This window comes from Anomaloglossus baeobatrachus, chromosome 2, assembly GCF_048569485.1.
Source record: "Anomaloglossus baeobatrachus isolate aAnoBae1 chromosome 2, aAnoBae1.hap1, whole genome shotgun sequence".
In the NCBI taxonomy this organism is placed as follows: domain Eukaryota; kingdom Metazoa; phylum Chordata; class Amphibia; order Anura; family Aromobatidae; genus Anomaloglossus; species Anomaloglossus baeobatrachus.
This window is the reverse complement of record NC_134354.1, coordinates 533411549-533436059: the sequence shown is the minus strand read 5'-3', so window position 1 is coordinate 533436059 and position 24511 is coordinate 533411549. Positions and strand designations below refer to the sequence as shown.

At 47.6% G+C, this 24511-nt stretch overlaps 1 protein-coding gene across 1 annotated transcript in view; it reads left to right on the top strand.

Annotated features, from left to right (window-relative positions):
- OCA2 (OCA2 melanosomal transmembrane protein) overlaps window positions 1-24511 on the top strand; it is a 700143-nt gene that overhangs the window by 412923 nt on the left and 262709 nt on the right. The window contains exon 14 of the mRNA XM_075334313.1: window positions 22632-22770. Within this exon, the coding sequence (XP_075190428.1) occupies window positions 22632-22770 (139 nt within the window). The remainder of the gene's footprint in view (window positions 1-22631; window positions 22771-24511) is intronic.

Sequence of the window (24511 nt, the reverse complement as noted above, 5' to 3'; positions counted from 1 at the left end):
CAACCAAGTTAGTAGTATCAGGTAGTTAAGGTTTACACACCAACATGGCAAAGATCAAGAATTGATTAAATGGAGTGGTGACTAGAGATGAGCGAACCGGTCGTGGTTCGGCTAGAGTTCGGTTCGCCGAACGGAGGTCCCGTTCGAGTTCGGTTCGTCGAACGTTCGACGAACCGAACTCGAACCGCATAGGAAACAATGGCAGGCATTCACAAACACATAATAACACCTAGAAAACACCCTCAAAGGTGTCCAAAAGGTGACAAACCACTCACAACACAACACAAACACATGGGAAAGTGACAAGAACAAATTCTCATGCAAAAACAAAAGAGCGTAACGAGGAAAAAGAGGACAAGACACAGAAATAGGCATGGCACGCCCTTCTAAAATCATGTAAAACACCGCAAGGTGACTCCAAGCGGAGTCTCCCTTTTTTCCAAAAATTGGGCCCCACACACACCCAGCCATTCAGTGGCAGCACTTGTGCCCTAGTTGTACACTTCACAGCTAGATTTGCATCAAGCACATTCAAAAATACGCCATTCTTAACCATCCCCAGGATGACACCGGGGTAGGTAGCAAAGTCTTTGCTGAACCATGACTTGTTCATCTTGGCTCCTTTTTAAAAACACTGTAAGCAAGGGTTACTCCAAGCGGAGTCTCCCTTTTTTCCAAAAATTGGGCCCCACACACACCCACCCCTTCAGTGGCAGCACTTGTGCCCCAGTTGTACACTTCACAGCTAGATTTGCATCAAGCACATTCAAAAATACGCCATTCTTCACCGTCCCCAGGATGACACCGGGGTAGGTAGCAAAGTCTTTCCTGATCCCAGCTCTGTTCATCTTGGATCATTTTTAAAAACAATGTAAGTAAGGGTTACTCCAAGCGGAGTCTCCCTTTTTTAAAAAAAATTGGGCCACACAGACACCCCATGAGATTTTGATGTTTCTTGTGCTTGTATTGTCCTGAGGAAGGGAGCAGAGCCTCCTGAAGCGCGTAGACCTAAGCATGGAATAAAGTTACGTTAAATCCATCTCCTGCATGAGTGGTCGTTGGCTCGGTATTTAAATTACCCATCTTTTCATTCATCTTCTACTTCACCCGAGGGGTAACTGCTGCCGCTGACCGATTGTCTATGCCTTTATAGTGGTTGTGACTGTCACAACTTCACTTGGTGAGTAACCCACTTGCTTTTCACCCCATTTGTTGTTTGGGTAAGACCCTATTGCGCTCTCTTTCCACAGTGTTTTCCGTAGTCTGTCCACATTGTCACTGGACAGACGCGTGCGCTTATCTGTCAGCACACACCCAGCAGCACTGAAGACACGTTCAGAGACAACGCTGGCAGCTGGACACGACAAAATCTCCAAGGCGTAAGTGGAGAGCTCTGGCCATTTTTCAAGATTTGAAGCCTAAAATGAGCAAGGCTCCATTTGCAAAGTCATGGCATCGATGTTCATTTGGAGATATTCATGTATCATCCTCTCCAGCCATTGACTATGTGTTAGACTTGTTGTCTCTGTTGGCCTTGCAAAGGAGGGTCTAAAAAAATTATGAAAAGATTCCATAAAATTGCTGTTACCAGCACCAGATACAGTCCTACTGGTACGGGTAGACTGTTGAAGATGACGAGACCGTCCCATGTTTGTCAAGTTACAACTGGGAGATTTACTCCCTGAACCTGCACGGTTGTTTGATGGAAAAGCCAAGCTAAGATCGAGTAACAGCTTCTGCTGATACTCCTGCATACGTGCGTCCCTTTCTATGGCTTGAATTATGTCACAAAATTTGGACTTTTACCGGGGATCTAATAGTGTGGCAAGCCAGTAGTCATCATCACTTCTAATTTTGACAATACGAGGGTCATGTTGGAGGTAGTGCAGCAAGAAAGCGCTCATGTGTCTTGCGCAGCCATGCGGACCAAGTCCACGCTGTGTTTGTGGCATAGAGGTGCTAACCGTTCTTTCTTCCTCTGACATCTCCCCCCAACCTCTTTCAACTGAAATTTGACCAAGGTCTCCCTCATCTGCTGGGTCTTCCATGTCCATGGACAGTTCGTCCTCCATTTCTTCATGTTCTCCTGCACCTTCCTCAACATTTCGCCTGCTACTATGCGCCCTTGTTGATCCCTGTCCCCCATGGTCCCATGCCTACCGTGTTGGTGATGATGAACGTCTGGACCTTGGTGATGTTATGTCTTGCGCATATGAATCCTCCTGTAGTTCCTCCCCTTCCTGTTGTCCCACCCCCTGACTCCGAATAGTGTTTAGCGTGTGCTCCAGCATGTAAATGACTGGAATTGTCATGCTGATAATGGCATTGTCAGCGCTAAACATATTCGTCGCCATGTCGAAACTGTGCAGAAGGGTGCATAGGTCCTTGATCTGAGACCACTCCATCAGGGTGATCTGCCCCACCTCTGCATCTCGTTGGCCCAGGCTATACGTCATGACGTATTGCACCAGGGCTCAGCGGTGCTGCCACAGTCGCTGTAACATGTGGAGAGTCTAATTCCAGCGTGTCGCCACATCGCATTTCAGGCGATGAACCGGCAGGCCGAAAGACTAATGGAGCGATGCAAGTTGCTCAGCTGCGGCGCTTGAACGGCGGAAGTGAGCAGACAGTTTTCGTGTCCTGGTCAGAAGGCCATCAAGGACGGGATAGTGTGTTAAGAATTGCTGGACAACAAGGTTCAACACGTGAGCCATACAAGGTACGTGTGTCACCTTGTCCAGGCGAAGGGCCGCACCCAGGTTTGCAGCATTGTCGCACACGGCCTTACCAGGCTGCAGGTTGAGTGGAGACAACCATTTATTAAACTCGGACCGCAGAGCTGACCACAACTCCTCAGCTGTGTGACTCTTATTCCCAAGACATGTCAAGCTAAAGACCGCCTGATGACGTTGCGCTCTGCTGCCAGCATAGTAATGATGGGTACGTGATTCCTTCTGCGCAGTGAGAACGCTGGTGGCCTGACCAGGCAGGCTTGGGGCGGAGGTTGAGGACACAGATGAGGTGGAGGAGGCAGAATCAGTGGCAGAACATGGACAAACAGAGGATTGACACACAAGTCGTGGGGACGGCAAGACTTGTGCAGCAGACCCTTCACCATCTATCACCATAGTTACCCAGTGCCCAGTCAGCGACATGTAACGTCCCTGTCCATGCTTACTGATCCAAGTATCGGTGGTAAAATGCACCCGTTCACACACAGAGTTTCTCAAGGAAGCGGTGCGGGCACACCTTTCTTAGAGAAGTAGTGGCGACTGGGCATCTGGTACTGGGGCACAGCAACAGACATAAGGTCTCTAAAATCCTGTGTGTCCACCAGGCGGAAAGGCAGCATTTCGGTAGCCAAGAGCTTACAGAGGGATAAAGTCAACCTCTTAGCTTTGTCATGGGTCACAGGAAATGGCCTTTTATTTGTCCACATCTGAGGGACAGAGATCTGGCTGCTGTGTGTAGACGGTGTTGAGTAGGGTGTCCCTGGAAAAATGCAGGTTTGTGAGGAAAGTGCAGGCGTAGACATGATGTTGCCTTCATCCAACGTTGGTGCTATCGATGTCTGAGAAAGCTGTACACACTCACTTGTTTCCCCTTCCAAACCAACTGACGACCTACCAAGCAAAATGCCTGTTGCGGTTACAGTGGTGGAAGTTGTGCGTGGAAAACCAGGTGCGACAGCTGTCCCCACAGTCCTAGAAGATGAAGAGTGCGCAGATGTACTGGAAGGGGCAGGCCGTGGATGGTTCGCTCCGCTAGGCCGCATTGCAGCATGGTGAGCTTCCCACTGGGACCTATGATATTTATTCATGTGACGATTCATGGAAGAAGTTGTCAAACTGCTGAGGTTTTGACCTCTACTAACAGAATCACGATAAATTTTACACATCACATAATTTGGGCGATCTTTTTCTATGTCAAAAAAGGACCAGGCTAGGCAAGGCTTAGAGGGCATGCGACCTGCTGAGCCCCCCCGGCTAGTGCTCAGAGGCAGAGTGGTGGCTGATGATGCAGTTGTAGACATGCTACCAGTGCTCCTACTCTGTCCAGGAAAGCGCAAGGTAACTTCGTCGTCGGTTGCATCCTCCTCCACCGCCTCTGTTGACCTCCTCGAGTGCCTGACTGTGGGTTGACAGTAGGTGGGATCTAGAACTTCCTCATCAATTGTTGTGTTTGCACTCCCCTCACCCTCAGACCGAGCCTCTTCTTGCCCTGACCGAATATTTAAGTTGTCATCCCAATTGGGTATCTGCGTCTCATCGTCATCAGTATGTTCCTCATTGTCTATAACCACAGGTGTTACAGTTTGTGACAAAGGGTCAACATTATGCTCAGAAACTTGGTCCTCACGGCCTGAATCAGAGTCACAAAGGTTCTGGGCATCACTGCAGACCATTTCCTGGTCTGTACTCACTGCAGCTTGGGTGCAGACCTCTGATTCCCAGGCTATAGTGTGACTGAACAGCTCTGCAGACTCAGCCATCTCAGTTCCACCATACTGTGCAGGTCTGATGGAGACTTCAGAGCTGGGAGAAAGCAAGTTTGATTGGGATGACAATTCAGAGGACTGGTGTTTTTTGGATGCGGTAGTTGAGGTGGCTGAGAGGGCACTTGTTGGACCACTTAAGATCCAGTCAAGCATTTTCCTTTTTTGGCCATCATCTACCTTTGTTCCAATTGTCCGTGTCCGTAAAAAAGGGAGCACATCGGAATGTCCACGGTAAGTAGTAGACATCTTACTTTTGCTGGTAGATGGTCTATCTTCAGCAGATGTAAAGGCTACTTTACACACTGCGATATTGGTCCCGATATCGCTAGTGTGGGTACCCGCCCCCATCTGTTGCGCGACACGGGCATATCGCTGCCCGTGCCGCACAACATCACCCAGAGCCGTCACACATACTTTCCTGCTTGGCGACGTCGCTGTGACCGGCGAACCGCCTCCTTTCTAAGGGGGCGGTCCGTGCGGCGTCACAGCGACGTCACTGAAGAGTCACTGAACCGCCGCCCAATAGCAGCGGAGGGGCGGAGATGAGCGGGACGTAACATCCCGCCCACCTCCTTCCTTCCGCATAGCGGCCGGGAGGCAGATAAGGAGAGGTTCCTCGTTCCTGCGGCGTCACACGCAGCGATGTGTGCTGCCGCAGGAATGAGGAACAACTTCGTTACTGCTGCAGTAACGATTTTTAAGAATGGACCCCCATGTCGCCGATTAGCGATTTTGCACGTTTTTGCAACGATGCAAAATCGCTTATCGGTGTCACACGCAACGGCATTGCTAATGCGGCCGGATGTGCGTCACAAATTCCGTGACCCCAACGACTCCGCATTAGCGATGTCGCAGCGTGTAAAGCCCCCTTTAATGGAGCTTTGCCACCTTCCCCACGGACAAACCCTTTTTTTCCTTTTCCAACACCCCTCTTCCCCTTTCCACCAGCATCTGTCATTTTGCCACTCATGTTGATTGCGACAAGATTGTGCACTTAAAATGTGGTAGTAAAAATTGAGAGGTGGTGTAGATTGCAGCGGTGGTCTAGCTTTATTAACAGCAGAATAATAAAGAATAAATATTCCTGACAATGCAACTACGACCCTTAAACTGGCAGCATAAATTGCTAGTATAATGGCTTAGTAACAATGAGTTTTAGTGTGCAATGCAGGCAGACGTGCTGCAAATATCTTTGCACTAGTGGGACTATATAGAAGTCCAATAGCCACGTTTAGGATGCCACTAAGTTCACTCAGTGTTTGCTAGTATAATGGCTTAGTAACTATCAGTTTGAGTGTGCAAAGGGCAGGAGGGTACAGTGCCAGGGTTGTGGGTCTCTGGGTAGAGGAATGGAAGCCTGCCTTTCTATCCCTCCTAATGGGGAAATGCAGCGAGGAAATCCCTGACCTTAGCTACACAGACGCTGTCATCTTGTGTAGCTGTTAAACTCTGTTTTCACGGACCTGTCACCTATGGCTCTGACCCTGCCGGTATGAGCCCTTAAAAGGACTGATAGAAAGTGCTATCCCTATGCTGTCCAGCACTGTGTATGGAGCGTACACAGCAGTATCGGCGATAGGAGCTGCGCCAGTGATGTCTGACACCAAGGATGCAGAAGGCAGATAATGGCGTGCTGGAGGAATATGTCCATTTTTATAATGCAGGGACATGTGACATGGACATCCTATCACACATGCCGTTGCTTCTCTGGCTAAAAGTCTACTTAGCTGTGTGTGTGTCTGGGAATTTCTGACATGCTGGACCGCCCCACTACACGCGCGCGCTTAGGGAAGGAAGACGAGGGAAAAAAAAAACATACAGCAGTGATCTGAATGCGCTGTTCCCGCACACTATACACTGAAATGTCATAATAGTGTGAGTCACAAAGTTACTTACACTATTACAGCAGAAATCCAGCTAGGAATTAGCTGTTTTTTTTGCTGCTAGAACCGTTCTCGAACGTATCTAGAACTATCGAGCTTTAGCAAAAAGCTCGAGTTCTAGTTCAATCTAGAACAGCCCCCAAAATCACTCGAGCCGCGAACTGGAGAACCACGAACCGCGCTCAACTCTAGTGGTGAACCAAAATGGGGCACATATTAACCCCTTCACGACCGCGGGCCGTAAAATTACGTCCTATTTTAACGTGACTTAACGACCAGGGACGTAATTTTACGGCCTAAACTTCATTTGATTGCCGTGGCCATAGCAACGGCTTTCAAATGATGTCCCCTGCTGTTTCTTACAGCAGGGGACCTTTGCTTGACCCCAGGGGGGGCGGCATCGCCACCCCCTATCGACGATCGATGTGATTGGCTGTTCAAATCTGAACCGCCAACCACATCGATCGCACTAATTTCGGCAAAAATAATGCCCGAATTAGTGCGATCCTGTGAGATCCAGCTATGAGATGCCGCAGCTGCTGCAGCATATCATAGGTGGACCTCAAACATGTCGCCCCCAGCCCCTGCAGCACTGATTGGAGCGATCGTGCTATGACGCGCAATCGCTCCAATCAGTGTGCAGTGGGGCGGTCTGATCTGCCGGTGGCCGCCCTCCCCAGGCCTGTGCTGGCCTGCGAGCCCTCCCCCAACATGTCTGCAGCGTGCAGTGGCTGGTACTTGTGGTACCACGCCACCGCTGCTGCTGCCGCCGCCGCTGATGTCACCGCTAGTGCTCCTACTCAACATGAGTGTTACGCTCCCCTTGCAGCCCGTGCGCGGTCCCGTGATGGCCCCTGCCCGTGCCCCCCAACATCCCGATCTGCTCCCCCTGCGATCCGCCTCCCCCAACATGTCTGCAGCGTGCAGTGGCTGGTACTTGTGGTACCACGCCACCGCTGCTGCTGCCGCCGCCGTAGCTGAGGTCACCGCTGCTGCTGCACGTGAGTACTGTGCTCACTTTGCAGCCAGCCCGTGCGCGCTCCCGTGGTGCCCCTGCGCGCTGCCGTGATAGCCCCTGCCGTGCCCCCCCCGCGATCTGCTCCCCCCAACCCCCCCTTCCGACATCCCGATCTGCTCCCTCCGCGATTTGACTGCCTCCCCCATTATCTCTGTTCTGCTTCTGCAGCTCCCTCTCCGGTCTCCCCCTCTGCTCTACCCCCTCCCCCTCAGCACCCCCCCCCTCTGCTCTCACCCCCCCCTCTGCTCTCACCCCCCCCTCTGCTCTCACCCCCCCCTCTCCCCCTCTGCTCTCCCCCGACGTCCTCTTACCTGTCTTCACCGGCCTGATCACATCTGCGTCCATCGCTGGGTCCTTCCTGGGCATTCTGCTGATCTGCCTGCTGCTCCTGTAAAGCTGTCCATCTCTCTGCCATCTGTTCCTCTGCAGCTCTTCTGGTCAGTGATCCTCCTGCTAGTCCTCTGGGTACTGTGAGTATAACTTTTTTTTTTCCGTATCCCCTGTCCATTTTTACACCTCATCCGTCCGTGCGTCCCGCCAAGCGCTGATCAGGGATGCAGATAACGGATCGGCATCCCTGCTCAATTTTTGGCGTGACTTTTTTTTCCGTATCCCCGACGCTTTTTGTATCGCATCCGTCCGTGCGTCCCGCCAAGCGCTGATCAGGGATGCAGATAACGGATCGGCATCCCTGCTCAATTTTTGGCGTGACTTTTTTTTCCGTATCCCCGACGCTTTTTGTATCGCATCCGTCCGTGCGTCCCGCCAAGCGCTGATCAGGGATTCACATAACGGATCGGCATCCATGGTCAATTTTTGGCGTGACTTTTTTCCGTATTCACGACGCTTTTTGTATCACATACGTCCGTGCGTCCTGCTGAGCGCTGATCAGGGATTCACATAACGGATCGGCATCCATGGTCAATTTTTGGCGTGACTTTTTTCCGTATTCACGACGCTTTTTGTATCACATACGTCCGTGCGTCCCACCGATCAGGGATGCACATAACGTATCTGCATCCATGGTCAATTTTTGGCGTCACTTTTTTTTTTACGTATCCCCGACGCTTTTTTTTATCGCATCCGACCGTGCGTCCTGCAGCGGCCGATCAGTGCACTGCGTCTGTGCGTTTGAAAAGTCAAATGGCGCTCCTTCTCTTCTGAGCCCCGCCATGCGCTCAAACAATTACTTTCCACCACATATGAGGTATCTGCGTACTCAAGAGAAAATGCACAATACATTTTATGGTGCATTTTTTCCTGATAGCCTTGTGAAAAAAAAGCTACCTAGTTGAAGCAACCGTTTTGTGGTAAAAAAAAATTTTTTTCTTTTCACGGCTCAACGCTATAAACTTCTGTGAAGCCCCCAGGTGTTCAAAGTGCTCACCAAACATCTAGAAAAATTATTTGAGGGCTCTAGTTTCCAAAATGGTGTCACTTGTGGGGGAGCTCCACTGTTTAGGCACCATAGGGGGTCTCCAAACGTGACATGGCATCCGCTAATGATTCCAACCAATTTTGCTGTCAAATGGCGCTCCTTCTCTTCTGAACCCCGCCATGCGCCCAAACAATTACTTTCCACCACATATGAGGTATCTGCGTACTCAGGAGAAAATGCACAATACATTTTATGGTGCATTTTTTCCAGTTACCCTTGTGAAAAAAAAAGCTACCTAGTTGAAGCAACAGTTTTGTGGTAAAAAAAATTTTTTTTCTTTTCACGGCTCAACGCTATAAACTTCTGTGAAGCCCCCAGGGGTTCAAAGTGCTCACCAAACATCTAGAAAAATTATTTGAGGGCTCTAGTTTCCAAAATGGGGTCACTTATGGGGGAGCTCCATTGGTTAGGCACCTCAGGGGGTCTTCAAACCCGACATGGCGTCCGCTAATGAGTGCAGCTAATTTTGCGTTCAAAAATTCAAATGGCGCTCCTTCCCTTCCGAGCTCTGCCGTGCACCCAAACAATTGATTTTTACCACATATGGGGTATCAGCGTACTCAGGAGAAAATGCACAATAAATTGTATTGTGTACTTTCTCTTTTCTCCCTTGTAAAAATGAAAATTTTATGGCTAAAGTAACATTTTTGTGTTAAAAAGTAAAATTTTCATTTTTTCCTTCCACATTGCTTTGGTTCCTGTGAAGCACCTAAAGGGTTAATAAACTTATTGGATGTGGTTTTGAGCAGTGTGAGGGGTGTAGTTTTTAGAATGGGGTCACTTTTGGGTATTTTCTGTCACCTAGGCCTCTCAAAGTCACCTCAAATGTAATGTGGTCCCTAAAAAAAATTATTTTGTAAATTTTGTTGGAAAAATGAGAATTTGCTGATGACCTTTGACCCCTTCTAACTTCCTAACGGAAAAAAAATTTGTTTCGAAAATTGCGCTGATGTAAAGTAGACAAGTGGGAAATGTTATTTAGTAACTATTTTGTGTGACATATCTCTCAGATTTATGGGCATAAATTTTCAAAGTTTGAAAATTGCAAAATTTTCAAAATTTTCGCCAAATTTCCTAAATTTTCACAAATAAACGCAAAAAATATCGGCCTAAATTTATCACTGACATGAAGTACAATATGTCACGAAAAAACAATCTCAGAATCGCCAGGATCCGTTGAAGCGTTCCAGAGTTATAACCTGTCAAAGTGACACTGGTCAGAATTGCAAAAAATGGCCCGGTCATTAGGGTGTTTTAGTGGCCGGGGGTGAAGGGGTTAAGGAAAATACGTGTGTATGTGTGTATATATATATATATGTGTATGCGTGTGTGTATATATGTGTGTGTGTATGTATGTATGTATATATATATGTATGTATGTATGTGTGTGTGTGTGTGTGTGTGTGTGTGTGTGTGTGTGTGTGTGTGTGTGTATGTTTATCTATCATATATATAATCTATATCTCTGTAGTCAGGCATGTGCTTATCTTGCCTGTGCATTAAACTAATATGGACCGCATGCACGTTTTAATTATTTAAATAATTTAAAAAAACGTTGTGCAGTCCCCCCACATTTTAATACAAGGCCATGATAAAGCTGGCAGCTGGGAGCAGGTATTCTCAGACTGAGAAGACCCATGCTTATTGGGCCCCCTAGCCTAAAAGTAGCAGCTTGCAGCCACCCAGGATTGTTGCATCCATTAGATACGACAATCCCAGAACTTTACCCTGCTGATCCCGATTGCCTTTGTGTGGTGGCAGTTGGTGTAATAAGGGGTTAATAACAGTTCACAGCTGCCACTTAGCCCTAGATTAGTAATAGGGAAGGTCTGAGACCCCCCTAATTTCTAATCTGTAAGTAAAAAGAAATTAACACCCAAACAATTCCTTTATTTGAAATAGAATACAAAAGAACACCCTCTCTTTAACCCTTTTATTAACCCCCCAAAACACCCAGGTCAAATGTAATCCACACGAAGTCCCACAACGATTCCAGCTCTGAAGGCACAGTGTGCAGGCATAGAACATGAACACTCACTGTGAGCTTCATGTGGAGACTGAGCCACAGCGATGAGTGGTGATGTCACTTAGATTTTTTGTGGTCACAGATGCAAGTGTCCACAGTTTTCCACCTGTAACAGTAGGTAATCTGATCTCAGGTAACCACATTAAACTCAGTTATTTCAATGAGGTCAGAGTTTACAGATCTGAATCTCCTGGCAGAAAACCACTTATTTTTTTTTGCCCAGAGATGCAGATTTGGTCCTGAAATTTTAACACCATATTCCTGCACCCAAATCTACAACTCCTGGTAAACATTTGCATCAAAACTGCATGCAGTGTGATGCAGTGACTGTATTTGTCGCACATAGATATATATGTAAGCATTATATGTAGGTTTAAAGGGCATCTGTCACCATGAAAACGCAGTCCAATCTACAGGCCCCATTTTCTAGTGAAAGGGAAGCTAATTAGATTGATGCAGAATTTTGTGAGAAAAGATTCACTATAACCTGTTTTCCTCTTTTTTCTCTACTTCTCCTCCTGGGATTTTCAGTCAAATGGGCAATGCCATCTCTATGTACTTTTATTCGGAGAAAGCAGTAAGTTACTGATTGCACTGCCCCTTGGACCAAAAAGCACTGAAAATGGTCGCCAAAATAACATTGGAAATATACAGTAAGATAAAATAGAACAAACAGACAGTGCACCTGCGACCCACACCCACAATCAATACATGTCATGAGATAGATGATTCCTTTTTGTGTACTCCCTTTAACCTAAATACGCCACATCATCCCCAATCACCATATGTGTATCAGAGATATATAAGAAAACACCCTAGTCCAGAAATTAACCAGTGATAAGGAGAAAGACCTGGTCCCCCATGTTGTTTTGTAACCGTGCCGAGGAGGGAAGGCCCGGCGTATCCAGCAATGTCCCCTGAATGTTTTAAGTGCATTTCTTTTAAGATACACTCCCTTCTCCAACTGAAGCATAGTGTTTACTCTCTCTCTAAGGTCCCCTATGGCAGGAGGAGCCGGGTTCAGCCAGTGGTAGTGTTGCGGGTGGGGCCACTGCTGCTTTTCTCTCGGGGGCCTGCTCGCATTCAGGTTCGCTGCTGCAGCTCGAGTGGTGACTGGACCCGGCCTCGCACGGCCGCCCGTCCTCACAACTGTCGGAAAGGTGAAGTATTTACAAGGGAGATGTTGTGTCTGTGACGCCACCCGTGGGCTGCGGTGAGGGATGGTGGCACCGCCGCTGCCTGATGATGGGGGCGCCCGAGGTTGATGGAGCGGGGCAGCAAGATGGGATCCCCTCCACGGGTAGGGGAGGTGTAGTACCGGGGCCCGATGTCAGTACATGGGAGTGATGGCTGCTGGTGGTGGCGCACCAGGCTGGACCGGGGGATGATGGTGTACTCAGTTCAGTAACTTCACACAAGTCCAGTAGGAAATCAAGTTGTCAGTGGCCGGCTGCCTTAGGAGGGTGCATTCGGGTCCCGCATCCAGATTGATGAACAGGTTTCCCCTCCTCCTGCACTTTGTGTTTTTCCTTTTTTTTTTTTTATTTGGTCGACTTTGCTTGGAACGGAGAAGTCCACTCCCGGTTCTATGTGTGTTGGGAGCTGTGGCCTGCGAAAGCTGACCCTTGGGATTTTAGTGGGTTCTGGCAGACACCCTATCCCCCTCGTTAGGCTTCCGTTTCACTCTATCTGGTCAGTTTATGGGACAACGTCTGGAACCTTGTCCCTGGCTGGTCAATTAACGAGGGGGCTTGCAACCGTCCTCGTCCTAGGGTCCAGGCACCCCGACTGTGCACTGCCCCCTGACTGGATTCCTGCTGCCAGCACCGGCGGGCTACATCCCTGCCCCGGTCCACTTAACGTCTGCCACCTAGCCTGGTAGTCCAAGGGCTACGACCCCTGACTACACTGCTGTAAGCTCTCCACACTCCAACTCCAAACTTGAACTCTCAACTTCAACTGTCAAAACTCATCTACTGTGTTCCCTCCCCTGACACCTCAGGACCCCTAGGTGGGTGTTCACAACCGCCTGATCCCGCCCACTGGTGTGTCCTTATTATCATGAGGGGGTGGCTAGGGTTTAATGGCTGTGTGTTATGTCTAAGTGTGGGTTTTTGGTGGTAGCAAGGAGGGTTGACTCATTTGTGACTAACTGGTTTTGCCAGGGCGTCACCGTAGGCTAACAGTTTCCAGGGCTGATCTAGCAGTCGTTTGATGCCGATCATTGCTGGTGAGCTCAAATCTGCCCCCTCCTCCAGACATCCAAGAATACATGAGAGGCCTTGGTTGCAGTCGTATTCTGAAAACTTGTGCCACTAGGTCTAACACTGCCCTCCAGTATTCCTCAATATTCCCACAGGACCACATCATGTGCAGCAGATTAGCATTCTCCCACTTCCATCTGAGACAGAGATCATCTGTCCGAATTCCCATCTTGTGCAGTAGACTAGGTGTCCTGTATACTCTATGTAATAATAACTGCAAAAGTCATTGGCTTTCAGAGACAGCCAGGCTTGGAGTCTGAGACAGGATCTCATTCCATTGCTCATCTGTCATAGGGCCTAGGTCTCTGTTCCACTTTTCTCTTGCTTGCATAGGCAATTTGTCAAGGTATCTAGGTAGCAGTGCTGTGTATAATCTAGAGATAACAGAATGTGATTCCACTCTATACTAATCCCCATATGGCATGTCTGTGTCTCATAGGCATGACTGAGTTACAGGTACTGATATAAAGAACTGTGGGGTATCCCAAATTCAGCCTGAAGCTGGTCAAAACTCTTAAGTGTGTTATTCTGCAGTATCTAGGACACCAAATAAACACCACATATCCACCCACATCCTCCAGCCCAAAAGCTTCTGCAACTCTAACAGTCCATAATTATGCCATAAGGGGCAGTATTCTGTTGTTCCCAATATTCACAGCAACGTCTTCCCTCTATCCCACACCTTGTATAACAGTGCTAGCGTCTGGTGTAATTATCTATTTTTGGGGGTATAGCCTGCCTCCAAAAAGGCCACCGGGTGTGTCCTTCTTTTAAGGCTATTTACAGTTCGCCCTCGCTGTCATATGCATCATCCTTTCCCCACCCCTTGAAATTCTGTAGCTGTGCCGCAATATAATATATCCACAGGTTAGGGACTGCAAGTCCCTCCATCCTTCTTCCCTCTCTGCAACGTCTAAAGATGAATTCTGGATTTTTGTTTTTTCCATAAGTTCCTGAAACAAGGTGTTAATTTCACAAAACAAATTCCAGTGTATCCAAATCATGGCATTGTGGAGGAGATACAGAAGTTTGGGCATCAGCACCATTTTAAGTATGTTGGCGCAACCAGTAAGGGACAGTGGGAGTCGGCACTGGGCATCTATCTTATTTCTAAACTTGTGTGACATGGGTTCCAAATTTAAAGTATAATAATTAGGGATGAGCGAATGTATTCGTCACTATTTGGTAACCGGATAACAGGCTATTTGCACCATTCGATATCCAACGAATAAAACAGCATCTGCTCCAATACTTTCAGTTTCATTTCTGACTTCCTGGCACCTATTTTCCAGCCAATGAACACATCTGATGTTGCTTGCCCTTACAGTTAGGCCACAGCCATCTTTGTTGTGGTGTTACTGTGATTGGCTTGGCCGCACAGCGTTATAGGGGCTACATAAGCCAGCGGCTATTTTGTGAACATGCAGTCATTGGGGAGCTGACTGTGTAGATAGACTGTATTGTGTGCGGGACAGCGTTCGTAGCCCTAATAAATAGTTCTCCTAAGGGCTAAAGACAGTGTCCAGTAGCTGCTAGCAGCTCCATAAATCACCAGACAGCAAATCTGTGAATGCGGACCCAGCTATAGGGCCAGTGTTAGTGCAGTGCTTTGTTAGGTGAGAACGATCCATCTTTAAAAAATAAAAAAAAAATTAAAAAAAATCCTCTTATTAGTGCTGCATATGGTATGTTAGTGCAGTATCTGATATAGGGAGAGCTTTTTCAAAGGCAGGGAAAGATTTAAAGCTGTCCTGACATCTGCTACTAATTAATCAACAATTCCAGCACTGCTACATCCCTTGTGTCACTTTTACTAGGGATAGGTATAGCAAATTCCTAAAAAAAAAAAGTCCCAAAATTTCCATAACGGGTTCAGGTGTAGTGTAGTGCCTGTCATCCACCATCTCAATTCATACCCGCAAAGTTGTGTCCTTGTGTTGGCTTCATAGCGTACATAAACTGTTCCCTACTGCTAAAAAAAAAACTATTGTAAGTGTAAAAAAAAAAAACAAAAAACAAAAAAAAACCCAAAAAATTGCTATCACAGCCTATAGTTCTGCCTGAAGCCAAATACCTTCATAGCACCAATCTAGCATCCTGGTGTTTCATTCATATCGTACAGAACCTACTGTATATATGCTCTTGAGATGTTGCCGTATCGGCTTGTGGGAACAGAGGCTTTCCGCGACCTTTTGGCGGTGGCAGAACATGGGTACTCTGTACTTAGCCGCCGCTCTTTTGCTCGTTGTGCTGTCCCCGTGTTCCACAATCAAACGGGCTCTCACGAACACCATAACAGGGAAGGTCTACTTAACCACAGACACGTGGACAAGCGGAAGTGGACAGGGACGCTACATCTCACTGACGGCACACTGGCTGAACCTGGTGGCTGCTGGTACAGACTTTGAGCCAGCAACATCCCATATAATTCCCACACCCAGAGTAGCGGGCCCCACTTCAATCAGTTTCAGTAGCCTCCTACACAGCCACAACTCCCTCCTCCTCCTACTCTTCATCTGGCTCTTGTGCATCCTCCTTAACATCCGCCGGTATCCAACAGTCGACATCATTCCCCAGCTGGGATCTTGGCAGCACTGCCTCGGCTAAGCATCAACATGCTCTACTGAAGCTCATCTGTATCTGTGACAAATCGCACCCGGCACCTGAGCTTTTGAAAGCAAAAACTGAGCAGATAATGAGTGGCTTGCACGATTGGACCTCCATCAAGGGATGGTAGTGTGCGATAATGGTCGTAATCTAGTGGCGGCTTTAAAGCTTTGAAAGCTTGTACACATTCCTTTTATGGCCCACATTGTAAATTTAGTTCAGCACTTTCTCAAAAATACCATACCACCAGACCTACTTACCAAGGTACGACGAATTAGCGCAAAATTCCGCAAGTCATCTCCCTCTTTTGCTGGCCTGGCAGTGCTGCAGCAGCGCTTACACTTTCCTCGCCACTGACTAATATGTGATCTCCCTATGAGATGGAATTCAACCTATCATATGTTGGCCAGGATCCATTAGCAGCAGAGGGCAGTATCCCAATTCCAGCTGGAACATGTCCAGACGCAGCTGCCAGACATAAGTACCGCAGAGTGGGTGTGGATTGCAGACATTTATCAGGTCCTAGAGAATTTTGATTACTGTACCAACATTGTGAGCAGTGATGATGCTCTTATCAGCATTACCATTCCACTGATTTGTTTATTGAAATGCTCTCTGGATGGTCTAACTGACCAAAGTGTTAATGCACCTGAGGTGTCTGTGGATCCAGACTTCACAATGGTTTCTAGTAATCCTCAGAACCTCAGCCAACAGGCTCAGGGCACCTTTGGTAAGCATCATGAGGATGAGGAGGAGGATGATGACCAGGAATGGTTTGACGTTGGGAACCAATGGATTAACAATCCAAGCTTCAGGGCTGTCCAGCATGGATGGCCTGAGAAAGAGCAGGAGGAGGAGAGAGAGACTGAGGAGGAGAGGAGGTTTAGGGAGACAGAATGTATTCTTAGCAGTGACACACACAGGTTTCCAGTTTGGAGACCTGGGACACATGGCACAGTTCATGTCATACTGCCATTCTCATGATTGTTGGCTAGTCCACATTTTGGCAGACAACAAATACTGGTTATGTACCTTCCTTGACCCATGCTACAAAGACAAATTCACTTCACTACTTTCGAGGCAAAGAAGGATTGTACTACGGAAGCATTCAAGAGGGCTGTAGTGGAGTAGTTGATTAAACGATTACCCTCAGATCATGCTGGCATCAGAGGTAGCATGTCATCTCACATAACAGGATTACAAGAGATGGCTTCGCGTAATAGGAGCAACACAGATAGCACATGTGCTGGTCATGCTATCCGTTGTTTCTGCATGTTAAAATAAAGAATGTGGCTTTCCTTGCGTGAAGAGCTGGATTTTTCTTCTTTCTATTGTTAAATATCCTCCCAATTTAAAAAAACAAAACAAAACAAAACAAAAAAAACAGTTAGGAGTACCTTCTGATGCTGTGCTTCCTGGTGTCTGAACCATTCCCCCCCCGTCGAGTGAAACAACTGCCCCCTCCACAGTGCTTCATGCTTCACAAACTGTGAACTAGGAAGCAGGCAATGACTGCATCTGGTTAAAAGCAGATTGGGAGCAGGAGGCATCATGAATGACATCAGCTTCAATGTCCCAGCGTGGCGTTCATTCGTCCATAAAATATGCGTTTATGAATAATTTGAATAGATGGCCACTGGAGCCGGTGGTGTTGGTGGAGGAGGGCTAGGCCAATATCCCAACTGGCACATTGCAGCTAACCTTTTAAAGTGCTGTCAAATATGTCCCAAAAAAGGAAGTGCGAGACAGACACCAATATAATGTATAAGTTAGAGCCCTTTCTAATCAAAAAAGTGAGAAAAATGCAAAGAACGAAACGTGTGAACATATGCTAAAGTGTTTTGTTTGAGGACGGGGCTTGATTTTACATTTTATTAAAGTGATTAGGCACTACAAATTATTTATCAATTTCCCCTATTTTACTTTGGTTTAAGAGCTGTTCTGGCGACTACGTAAAAGCTATGTGCTGCTCTGAGCACGTTATTCCAAGACACCAGAAATGTAGTCACGCACCTTCTACGGGCTGTGCCCATACTGTTTCTGCCTTTTCCCATCCATTTCAGCCTTTTCCTCAGTCACCACAGCTCGCAGTTAGGTCCAACGTGAAATTATTCGGGTTTCCCATAGACTTGAATTGCGCATCAAATATTCGCGAATACTGGTGGCCTATTCGTCTGATATTTGCGAAGTCGAATATTTTGGTATTTGATCATCCCTAACAATAATTCTATGACCGGGCACTAACCACTATCCCAAGATATTTAAATTTATCCACCATCGGGATTGGCAATCCTATAGTAGCGAAATTCAATGGGAGCAGGTCTAGAGGGAGTAAAGCAGATTTTCCCCAATTTATTAAAAGTTCCGACCATTTCCCAAATTCCTTAATACTGTTAATAGCCGGACCCAAAGACATCCCTACCTCTTGAAGATACAGCAACAGATCATCTGCATATAGGGATACCTTATGCTCCAGGCCGCCGATCACAAACCCTCTCACACCAATAGAGGTGCGAAGCATGGCCCACCAATGGTTCAACTGCCGCTACGAACAAGAAATGAGAGAGAGAGCAGCCCTGTCTTGTACCCCTAGCCAAACTAAAAGACGATGACGTACAGCTATTGACTAGAATCTGGGCCATCGGAGACGCATATAATAGGTTTATAGGCTGTGTTAAATTATCGCCCAGGCCTAGCTTCTTCAGAACAGCCCATAGAAAATTCCATTCAATACTATCAAAGGCCTTAGCTGCATCTAATGACAGGACTGCCCTCTCCCTATTTCTCCCCTCCGAACTGAGCTGCATCCTGAGAAATAAACGTCGCAAATTAATGGAGGTAGATTTATTAGGGATGAAACTGGTCTGATCGTCTTGAATCACAGACATGATCACCTGGGATAATCTATTAGCTAGTATTTTTGTAATTAGTTTAATATCTAATGTAAGGAGTTGAGAAGGGGCGGAAGGAGTCAGGTGCAGGCGGATCCTTTCCAGTTTTCAGAATCAAGACAATAATTGCCTCCATCATGAATGCGGGGGGACACCAGTGTTCCTCAGCCTCTCTAACACCTCCAAGAGCCTTGGGAAAGCAGCAGATGGGTATTTAATTTGTAAAATTCTCCTGGGAGCCCGTCCACACCCGGACCTTTTCATTTTGGATCTGCCCAAGCACCTCCCCAATCTCCTCTAGATATATATCTCTACTTAGGGATTCTCTCTCACTATCTGATAGACACGGAAGGGGAATCTCCTCCAGAAATTCCCAAAGTTCCTCTTCCCCAAATTGAGATCTAGAGGAATACACCTGCGCATAATACTGTCATATTACCTCCACAATTCTCCCACTGTCCCTCACCTCCTCCCCAGTATCAAGTTTCAATGTAGCAATATAAGTCGACCCCTCCTGTGCCCTAGCAATAGTGGCCAACAAATGTCCCACAATCTCTTAAGGAAAAAGCGCTTGATATTGGTCAGGGTATTCATATGATCTTTCAGAGCCCTCTGTTCCCTCTCTAAGTCCTGCTTAGCATCATCTGTAGGGTTCGTTATGAGATGTCGCTCCACATCCCTTAGGGCGTCCATCAGGTTCATAGTGCACTCCCTTGTTTTTGTTTTCAGAGTACAAATTTCCCTAATGTATATCCCACAGACGAATGCCTTAATAGTGTCCCACACTATGTCTAGATACCGTACCGTCATTTTTTATGACAAATCCCCATATGGTGTCATTCAGGGTGCCCCCCCTGCTAGCTGGCTCGGATCCCCAAGCCGGAGACTGACTTGCAGTGGGGAGTTATCTGATACTCCCCTGGACAGATATGCGACTGAGTCCACATAGAGCATCAATCGAGCATTACTGATGGCCAAGTCTATCCGAGACAATGACTGGTGAGAGCTGGAATAGCACGACAACTGCAGAGTTTGTGGGTCCCTGACACGCCAGATATCCACATATGCCCTCTCTTCTATTAATCTACCAAAAGAGGTAGCTACCGCTCCTTACAAGATATGTGTGCAACTTATCCCAATACAGATGTAAATAATTATTATAGTCACCCATTAACAGGATGGGAACCTCAGGAAGGGAGCCAACAAAGTTAAAAATACATGTCAGTGGTTCACTTGTATGCGACGGTGGAATATATATATATATATATATATATATATATATATATATATATATATATATATATATATATATATATATATATATATATATATATATATATATATATATATATATATATATATATATATATATATATATATATATAGCAACCAGAATACAGTGCACATTGTGGATGACACAATAGAGACATACATATCTGCCTTCCTGGTCCACAGAGGATTTAAGACACTCAAACGGCACTGACCTGTATACCAGAACTCTCACCCCCCCCCCCCCCGTAATGTGTGGAATACACAGAATGGTACTCGTGGGCTATCCAATTTTTGTGTAACAGGTGGATTCGCTACTTCACCAAGTGCATTTCTGACAAAAATATCAATGCTGATTTAAGCTGCTGTAGGAAAAGAAAAAACGCTAATCTTTTAGTAGCATCACCCAAGAGCAGAACATTCCAGGCCTCCTATGCCATAGGCGGGCGCATACATATGTACCAGCAGGGGGCAACAGTGGGGCATTTTCAGACTTTTCTGAAATGTTATTCTGCAGATGAGTATGTACCAAACAGGTGCACAAGACAAACCAGACAGACAACACAAAGACATACATACAGTAAACCAAGACATTTCTCTCAAATAGAGGGAAGTGGGGCTAAACCTAACCCAAAAAAGCATATAATGGGATAAATGCCTGAACAGTCGTTAGCTGCAAAATAGCCTATCCGCATGGCTCCTGCCAACCATCCAGAAGTGTTCCAGCCGGGTAACAAAGCAAGTTCACTTCACTTCCATCAATCCAGCAGCAAGGAATTAACAATAATCCTCAGCAGTTATTTCTGCGCAGCAATTTTTCATTAATATCGAGCCATGCTGTTGCATCCTTTTGGTCCCTCCATCCGCCATCACGCTTGGCCTGGTAGGGTACATCATGGAGTAGGGAGCTTGCAGCTGCCTTAAGGCTACTTTACACACTGCGATATCGGTCCCGATATCGCTAGTGTGCGTACCCGCCCCCATCTGTTGCGCGACACGGGCATATCGCTGCCCGTGCCGCACAACATCGCCCAGAGCCGTCACACATACTTACCTGTCCGGCGACGTCGCTGTGACCGGTGAACCGCCTCCTTTCTAAGGGGGCGGTCCGTGCGGCGTCACAGCGACGTCACTGAACCGCCGCCCAATCGCAGCGGAGGGGCGGAGATGAGCGGGACGTAACATCCCGCCCACCTCCTTCCTTCCGCATAGCGGCCGGGAGGCAGGTAGGGAGAGCTTCCTCGCTCCTGCGGCGTCACACGCAGCGATGTGTGATGCCGCAGGAACGAGGAACAACCTCGTTACTGCTGAAGTAACGAGAATTGGGAATGGACCCCCGTGTCGCCGATTAGCGATTTTTCACTGTTTTGCAACGATGCAAAATCGCTAATCGATGTCACACGCAACGGCATCGCTAATGCGGCCGGATGTGCGTCACGAATTCCGTGACCCCAACGACTCCGCATTAGCGATGTCGTAGCGTGTAAAGCCCGCTTTAGACTTTTTTGACTTCAATAAATTGTGACCACCTCTGCTGGATTTCGGTGGAGAAATCCGGGAACAAGGAGACTTTGTGACCATCAATAGTCAGATTCTTGATTTCCCAGGCCCTGTGGAGTGCAGTGTCGCTGTCTATGAAGTGCATCAGCTTGAGGAGTATAGGACGGGGGTGCACCTGGTGGTAGGGGTTGGGTGGGGACGCTATGTACCCGCTTGATTGTGAAAAATGGAGAGAACCGATCCATGCCCAAGGTCTTGTGGAGCCATGTTTCAAAGAAGATAACTGGGTTATTACCTTCCACCTTTTCGGGGACCTCAACCAGGCAGAGATTACTGTGGCGGGATCTATTTTCGAAGTCGTCCACTTTGGCTCTGAGCAATGAGATATTATGGATTGCATTGCCAAGGTCCCAAGTTAAAGGAGGAAGCCTGTCCTCTGTGGAGCTGACTTTTTTTTTCAGGTCCCCCACCCGTACATTAACCCCTTGCAGCTCCTGTTTAATAGAGGAGATATCCCCTTTAATTCCTCCCAGCTGTATATTCATACTGGCCAGCATAGTATTGCAGGTATTCAAAGCCAGCAGCACATCTTTAAGGGTAGACTTAGCTGATCCAGGCTCCATGTCACAGACTGCCTTTTCTGGGCACCCCCCCAGGGCCATGTTGGTGAGCCCCCAGCACCCTTTTAGGGCTGGTTACCTGTCATTGTACTCACGGACCCCTGCTGCTTCTCCTCCCCCAGCGGGTCCGGTTCCAGCAGTGACAAAGTGTCTTTGCAGGAGTCAGCGCCAGCATCAGCTACAGGCTGGCCCCACGCATACATGATAAGGTGTGCCGCAGCATCCAACATGTCGCTCCTGCCTTCAGCTCCGGCATCAGGCGCCATTTGTGATTTCAGCTCCCCACGCTCCTGCACCAGTTTCTTGGCCCTCCGGCCTCGGGTCATGCCGCTCCGATCCCGCAGGCTCCCTCCCAGTCTGGAGAAGATCCTCACTCAGGTAGGCAGGGGAAAGTATTGTAACCCCGGCTGGGGAGGATAAAAGCAGTATAATGAGGCGGAGCTCTCCCGCCGCACGTCTGCCTCAACATGTCGCTCAGGCAACGCCAACCATGTGTGATGAATTGACTGTCCAGTATGTTAATGACTGTGATAATGTACAATTACTAGATTGTATTTTTTTTATCATTAAATTAATTACTATTTATATTGCATCACATTCTCAACTTCATCCTGCAGGTTGTGTGAGGTACTTAATCTTGATCCCCGACATGTTCTGATTGCAGAAGTCATCTTCACAAACATAGGGGGAGCTGCTACTGCTGTTGGGGATCCGCCCAATGTAATTATTGTATCCAATCAAGAGCTGAGGAAGGTGGTAAGTGATGGAAAAAGAAATATTGTAGATGAGTATTTTTTTTTCAAAAATCATGTCTCCCTTTTATTTTATCTTAATATAACTTTATTGTACTCATTTTGTATTACTGAATATAATTGCATTTCTGTAATGGACAAGTCCCTTTAAATGGGTTTCCCAACTCGAACAGGTAGTAAAACTCCTCTGTCGGGCTGTAGCGGTGTCTACACTGTGTCACTGCTCCATTCATCGTGTATGGAACTGTAAAAGCTGAATACGTTTGGCTATCTCTAGTAGTCCCATACACATTGAATAGATGGGTGGTGGGGTTTTAATAAGACATTTGAGGCCCTATCAAAGCGACTGCAATGGGACCCTGTGTTTGGGCCACCTACACTGTGGATAGGTGTTAATGTGTTGATATTGGAAAACCCTTGTAAATTCTACAATGGCAAACACTATACTGAATCTGATATGGTCTTATATACATGGTCTTTACTGGCTACTGAAGCAGTAGAGTAAATGGATGTGATTTGTGCATTGTCCTGAATAAAAATCATATTTTGTTTGTTTTTTTTTTTTAATTTTTTTTGTTTCCTTTTTTAGAGGCTGACCTACTAAATTTTATCTGCCAAAACTTTAAGTTTTAGAGAGATGCAGCACTCTTCAAACTTCTAAGATGGGGTGTGATTACAAAACCATCAAATGTCTTGTTGCAATCTTAATCCACAAGTTTGCAATCACCTTATTTGACTTCAGAGTTGTAAATACTCACAATGTGCGCAGTATGCGCTGTGGGAATACGCCAGTACCAGAGCTGGGAACAGATATCACATGGCTGCGAGTATGTGATATCCATGTGTCACGGGCGGAGAGGGGACGCTGCGCTCACCACGCTCGGGTCCGGCGCTGCTGCTACTGCTGCTTGGTGGCTCGAGCGGTGGGCCGGATCCGGGGACTCGAGCAGCGCTCCTTGCCCGTGAGTGAAAGGGGAATAGTTTTTGGGGTTTGGGAAGTCTGTCTGTAACGCCACCCACGGTTTGTGGTGAGGTTGGGGACACCACCGCTGCTCTGGACGGGGATCCCGGGAGCGATGACAGGTAGCAGCCGAGATGTTTCTCTCCCCTCCGTGGGTAGGGGGTTTTTGGTTGTCCCGGGGCCTGGTGATGGTGACTGAAGGTGGATAGCAAGGTTTGGCGAGGTGCAGGGTCGCAGGGACGGCAGCGCAGTGCCAGGCGGCACAATGGTACTCACTCAGCCAATGACGCAGATGGAGTCTCTGGTAAAACAAACGGCTGGATGGACGCGTCCTGCAGCCGGCTGCGATGGTCACTCCCGGTAAGTTGGCGGTGACTGTCTCTCCCTGCACGTGTAATGTGTTATCGCCTTTGATGGCTTCCCACCAGTAACACGCTCCCCAGCGGTGTATTTGCCAGAGAAGCCCCTTTTTGCTCGCAGGCGCTGGCCCTGGGAACTCTAGCTGTGGCGGTAGCTGTATTTCCCTTCACAGTTGAGCGGTTGCCTTCAGTCGGGTCTTTGCTGCTAGGAAACCCCGGAGGTTCCCGTCGCTGACGGATTTGACCGGTTTAATGGCGACTCCAAGCCTGGTCGGGGTCCGTAGGCCCTGCCAAACGGTGCTGGCTTCTCTTAGCTCCCCGGTCCGGTCCCGGCGGGCCACCGCCCGTCCCCGGTCCTTACGGTTGTGCGTCAATCTGCCTCGCCTGCAGACGGTCACCACCGTCTAACAACCTTGCTGTTTGTG